Raw genomic sequence first — 6,547 nt, 5'->3', positions numbered from 1 at the left:
AGTCATTTCACTTCAACAATGTGCTGTTTGGTAATGCACAGCCTGATTAGATCAACTTACTCTTCATTCATTGCCATCTTCGGCCATTTCAAAAAATACACAAAACAACTCTGTCAAGGTATAGTCTCACGGTTTCACTTTAAAGGGGGACACCATATCTGAGATAAATTGTTGACACTTTGCTACACCTCATACAGACCTACTCACATTTTGATCAAATGGTTATCCATTTAAAAACAGAAAACCTAAAATACTGCTACATATTCGTTTGCTCAGGAAGAGTCTCTATCAGACTGAGTTTTCAGGAGCTGGGAGTCTAGTGCACCCTTCCTAGAAGTCCCACGGTTCATTCTACTTAAGCTAGAAGAACCCATTCTCTGTATTTCAGCAAATGTTAGGAAACACTAGCTTATTGCCTTGGGTTCTAAAATGTTGCTTGGTATTTTTATTACAATGTAATTAAGTTTATAATCATTACAGTATTCTCTGCTTGAAACATTTTAATAGTGTTGCAAGGACTAGTAGAAATAGGAAAATCTCTTGCTATTTGTTGATGAAAATAATAGTAAACACAACCTCCAAAACGTCATTTGTAGGCCATAGGAGCATGAGCACAACCATATGGGAGGAGATAACCAGTCTCTCCCTTCATATATATTTTTTATTTTCTTGTTATACCTTCCCAAAACAGAGACATTCAACAGTAGTTAGAATGGCCATCTCCCAACATTTAAAAAAAAACTGCACCCCCCAATGGGTGAACAAAGTAGAGTAGTAACCTAGAGTTCAGCTGGGTAAGCCACTGCAGAGCCTTAAGTGGTGAGGTCTTCCAATTTCAGAGTGATGTGTCTTCAACTTGTATCATCATTTTAGTGGAAAAACATAATTTAATTTTGGTGAAATGAGATTCATCTCCCGACAGGATTAGTAACAGCATTCACTGAATTTCACATTCTTCTTTTGTGAACTGTGAAGAAAATGAATGGTAGCTAGAAGATCAATGGGATTCCAGCTCCAGCTGCAGATGGAATGAAGATATACCAGGACAAAAACAGCTATTTTTTGATTTACAAAGCTAACAGCAGTTTTAAATCTGCAACTTAATTACAGACCAACTACACCACAACCTTTTCAAATGGCAAAAATACAAAAAAGTTAAGTGTTACAAAAATATTTCAGAAAAAGTGCATAGTCTAAGTGCATAGTAAATAAAAGCACTGAAAAATATCTTGCTAGAGGGAGTTCAGCTTGGAAAAGTTATTACCAAAGCTAAACATTTTTATTTTACACAAACTATACTCAAAAATAGCTTTATGAGACTGATTTCTGGCTAAAAGTATCAAAGGGTTTATTATTAGTCAAGAAACAAATACCTTAACTGACATGGGTGGATAGAAAAGAAACAAATAAGCTGCCTACCCCAAAAGTTCGCACTCATTAAGATTTCTGCAGTGTGATGGTGCTAACAGATACTTTAATAGCAGAATGTGGTAATCAGGGATTAATTATTGCTAAAGTAGTTTTAAAAAAGAAAAAAATAAAACTTAAACCTGACACAATCTGACCAAACATGTGTCAATGTACAGTTTCAAGGTTATTTTTACAAAATACCTACATTTACACAACAGGCTTCTGGCAGCATTTTCAGACAAAGGTTCTTTTAATTTATCCTGACATGCTATAAATGAATAAATTACACTAAAGAATTACTGTCAGTAAGCTTTTCTTTCTCTTGGGTCAGAGAGAGGCAAGAAAAGAGTGCATTTAAGATTGAGGAAGCGCAGATAACTGAGGGAAAAGAACAGGGGCTTAGGGAGGGTCAGCAATCACATGAACCTCACCTGGTGGGATGCTCTCCAAGGTTAAGAATCAACCTGCTCAACTCCAATTAACAAGGAATTTAAAGAAAAACTACAAAATGGTAGTTAAACCCTTTAACGCTTTCATTCTTAATCAAACTCAGTCCAGCTGTGTAGTCTGAGGCTGCAGGAGTTACACCACCAAGCCCTGGCAGCTGCAGCACTAGGGACTGTGCCTGCAAGTCACTAAAAAAGGAAAAATGAAAGAATGCCTTTCCCCTTCAGACCACACACACACAAAAATTAAATTAAAAAATCTGAGGAAAAGTTTTAACGCTAAATCTAAAATGATTTGCAAAGGAATAGTATGTAACAAATGGCTTGAAGTAGTCTATTAAAAAATTGGGGAGATTTTGATTTCATAGTGAGTCAGCAAGGCATTTTTAAATGTTGTTAAAAAAAATCTCATTTCCTTACAGAAACAGTTTTTAGTTTTTAATGAACTTGTAAACAAAAAAGCTCCCATTTCAAAATAAAAACAAAATCCCAGATCATATAGATGTTTACAGTGATTACATTTATCTAAGCAACATACATACATGTTCAGTTGTAAGATGTTAACTAAATTTCTGTGACAAATATGTTTTTTTAATACCAAGAACATTATAGAGTTAATGCAGAGTCCTAAGGATAATCTAGTAGTCACTAAGTTTTTCTTAAGTCTTCACTTTAGATGCTGTTATTTCTAGTACAGGTAAGCAGGCAGAGTCTTTCGTATGCTCAAACACTGGAATCTTTGGTTGCTACCATATCAGCTGGCTTGCAAACAAGAAGCCAACCATTTTAAGAATGTTTTAAGTGAACAACTTGCAAACCCCAGGGATGGATAAACCCTAAGAATGCACAATTGTGAGCATTTACAACCATCACAACTGTGGCTGAAGACTGTTCATGCCGTTCTTCTGAAATGAGATCTCAAAGCAGTATAGTTCAAAAGATTTTAACAAAAAAATTGGCATATGCACAATTTCTCCACCAATTTGTGTGTCAACCATTTAGTTAACTTTTCCACTTGAAAAAATGCAATAGAAAACTGGACACCATGTTTCACTATCTCAGTTAATATTCACAATTACAGCGGCTACAACTCGGGACACGGCATCACCAATGCTGCCCAGAGCCAGTTTATACTGAAATTAAGTTCTTTACACCAAGTAAATGGTTGTTCACAACCACTGGCTAGTGTACATATGAACTAAAATTCCTAGATTTGGGGAGAAACAAATGCTGCTCCGATCATCTGCTCTGCTTCTTCTGTTCCTCGATTCATGCTTAGAAACCTGTTTAAAAAAAAAAAAAATCAAAACAGAAAAAAGAATGTTAAAATCCCAAGTTAAAAACTGTATTTAAAAAAAAAAAAAAAACTACACCCAAAATTGGGAAATTGGGTGCAACTAATAATTACTTTAGAACGGTGACTCGTGTTATTTTCATCTATTTGAAAATGACTAGGTCAATTTTTTAAAACAAGAAAACACCCTTTTCTGTTCTGAATGCCTTTAGGTAGGAGTGGTATACAATCAGTACTCCCAGTCAGCATACAATTCTCAAGCTGGAGATTACTGGTGATTCCAATGAGCCTGTTTTGTTTACTTCCATATCTCTAATACCTAGAGAATGTTATGTGTTCAAGTATTTATCAAATGAATGAAAAATAGATTGCTTTGCCTTAAAAACTAGAAAGTATGTATGTTTTAATCATACTGTCCAGGAACCTTTCTGCACATTATTTCTTTCTGATACAAATAAGGAACAATAAGCTTTAATAATAAATGTACTCCACACATAACTGAATTATTCCATAGAACACAAACTTGTAAGTATGATTTTTATACAGAAACCATGTCTTTCAAAATTCTTTACTTCCATCAATTACATTAAAAAGGTGAGGTTTTGCCCCAAATTTGAAAATATAAACAAGCGAGGCCTTTTTTTTTTTTTGGCTTTATTTATTTCTTAAGCCTTCCCACCCTATAAATACTACCCTCCTCCCACACAATTAGACTCTTAAGACTTCCACATCCAGGCAGGTCTGAATAGAAAACAGCTTCAGGTAATAATAGCTGCATGTCTCATCTGTGGCTAAAGACCACTAAAGGAAATGCTGATCTCTATTACCTAAAAGCTTTATCTATGGCTAAAGGCAGAAAGGAAATATGCCTACTTCTCAACATGAAAATCCCATCAGTACCACCACCTCTCACCAACAGCCATCCTTTGAGGTGTCTGTGCCCCTTGGTGCATCCCCTTGCAAACTCTTACAGCTGCCTCATTATTGCTCTTTCTAGCTCACTCTGATCTCTCACTTCTTTAGCATTGAAACCATGTTTTTGTTAATCATAAACTTCTCCTTTTGTACTTCTCAAACATTTGTTGGACCATCTCCAATGGGCTTTGTGGGATAAATAATATGCTCCTATAATGTGCTTTGTATGCATGTATGTCGCCCTTTTCCAGGATAATACCACACATTGATATGTCATTTCTTGGTTAATACTGTCTCACTCGTTAACTAGGAGTTTTTCCATCTGAGGGCAGAAAGTCATCTTCATCCACTTAAAAACATATTGGGCTAAAGACCTAAGGACAAACAATTAAGTGTCGTACACTTTTCTTTCTCCACCTTGACTAACGGAGTTGGTACAAAATAGACCTTTGTTGCCTGTCCAAGTACTAAATTCATAAAGCAAATGCCAAAAATGAAAAGCAACGAAACTTTCTAAAAATGTGCTTCGCCACAAGAAGTATTATCCATTTGGTGTGTATTACTGAACAGAAATACCAAGGTAAGCATAAGAAGAAAAGGCTGTCAAACCAAACCTGAATTAAGTTTTAAAGTAAGACCATATTCTGTAACCTAATTTCAGTGTTAAAATACAGATTATAAAGCAGATTAAAACTATGAATTAGCTGAACAGAAATGGCCCTTACCCTGATGAGTATTTGAAGTCCCACAATTATTCTTAAATATGATAAAGAAAAATGTTTACCCAACTACTAAAATGATTTATCATAGCTTGCTATGCAATTACATTATATTGAGCCATTTAATTACTACGCTGAATATCCAAACAGCTTTAAAATGGAAACCACTGTCACTAACTAAAAAGAAAGCTTAAGTTGTATTGTCAGTCAAAATATTAGAAACTCTTCTGTCTTTAATAGGGATAAAAACTGTATCTAGATAAGTTTTATCTGTTCATCTTTTAATCTGACATTTTAGAAATTCCTGGGTCAATTAATGATTACAATTGCTTAGGGATCAGATAAAGGCTAGCCTAAAAATATTCCTGGTAGAATAGAGCAGTCAAATCCAGATTTGACTCTTCAGATCGGCCAATGGTAGGATACTCCACCCAGGGATCAATGTTTCTCCAGTGAATTGTCCTAAGATGTTACTGAAGATTAAGAAAAATCTCAATGGGAGCATTCAGCAGGTATTCAACATTCAATCTTCAAGAGCTAAGTATTCTTTTTCCCAGTGTGCACGAGTCCTTGGTTTTTATCTTGTAGTTTAGGTGGTCTCTCCTGGCTTCTGGCTTTTAAAAGTCCCAAAACCCATCTTCACTGCAACAACAGTTAAAATAAGGAATGGATCCCTTTGTTCCTAAAAAAAAGAGGAAAAAACAAAGTTAAAACAGAGCTGGATGATCACTGGGACCACTGAGTTAATAGCTACATTTAAATTTCTTTTCAAATCTGCAAAAGAAAAAAAAAATGTTTATATTTAACTAATGAGAGTCTACCCTCTTACTCCAAAATCTGAAGATTATATATTGGCTCTTATTTGTGAATTCACTTCAGATGTCCCTGATTTTTTTTTTTTTTAAATAGAACCACAAACTAGTTCAAGGAGCTATTTATATAATAGTATGGCTTAGAAGTTTGTGATGGGCTTTTGAAATTTTTGGATCCTTTCACAGTAGAAAACTGACTTTTTAAAAGCAATGTGAAGACAAGATCCATCTTCATGCAATGTCATTTATCAGGCAAACTTTTCCACAACATGCCTGTGTGGGTTTTTTGGTTACACAAAAATCAGAATCAAGCTTGGACGATTCTGAATCAGACTGGCACTTTAAAAGTTAAAGAAAAACAACTACAATAACCTTTATGTATTAAAAGTTGGGAAAGAAATAGATTTTATTTTTATCACTACAAATAAATGACAACAAGTATACAAGATACATATTACCGCTAAACTGCATTTAAGAAAACCAGACTAATGATCTGATTTCTTTTGTCTTCCCTATTACAGAATTCTGAGGTTGTTGAACTTTAAAATACCTGTTACAACTGATTCCTTCCCCAACTGGTAGATGGTCTGCATTATACATCACTGAGTCACAACAACACTGTACTCTTCTAGGTCTTCTGACTGTTGTGGTATCCATCCAATCTGACAAGTTGGAAGTTTTTCATAGGTCCAGCAAGCCTTGGAGATGTGGGCTTCAGATCACCACAAATCAATTCTTGCACACTCCTCTTCACTTCCTGTTGGGGCACTGAGCTCTTTTCTCTCCAGTTGTACTGTCCACCGTGAAAAAAGCTGACAAAAATTTCAGCAAGCAGATGCAGCTCCCTGGCACTTCTTTAGATTGAGTATATTCACAGAAGATCAGTCTCCAGATATTTCAAGGTCTTCCCCTGTGATTTGGGTTACGTTGCTGAGTGACCAGCCACCTTCC

At 35.4% G+C, this 6,547-nt stretch overlaps 1 protein-coding gene across 7 annotated transcripts in view; it reads right to left on the bottom strand.

The window, feature by feature from the left end:
- Nucleotides 1-436: 436 nt before the first annotated feature.
- Nucleotides 437-6,547, bottom strand: part of CSNK1A1 (casein kinase 1 alpha 1) — a 47,962-nt gene continuing 41,851 nt past the window's right edge. For 3 of the 7 annotated variants that reach the window (XM_027606442.2, XM_027606445.2, XM_027606447.2), the window contains one exon: nt 437-3,139. In XM_027606442.2, the coding sequence (XP_027462243.1) occupies nt 3,132-3,139 (8 nt within the window). In that variant the 3' untranslated portion in view covers nt 437-3,131. Of the gene's footprint in view, nt 3,140-3,165; nt 5,467-6,145; nt 6,547 lie in introns of those variants that run through there. The other 4 variants (XR_003522223.1, XR_003522221.2, XR_003522222.2 and 1 more) reach the window with 4 other exon arrangements.

The sequence above is a fragment of the Zalophus californianus genome, chromosome 5 (genome assembly GCF_009762305.2).
Source record: "Zalophus californianus isolate mZalCal1 chromosome 5, mZalCal1.pri.v2, whole genome shotgun sequence".
Taxonomy (NCBI): Eukaryota; Metazoa; Chordata; class Mammalia; order Carnivora; family Otariidae; genus Zalophus; species Zalophus californianus.
Note: the sequence above shows the minus strand (reverse complement) of the source record. Positions and strands in the feature narration are given on the sequence as shown.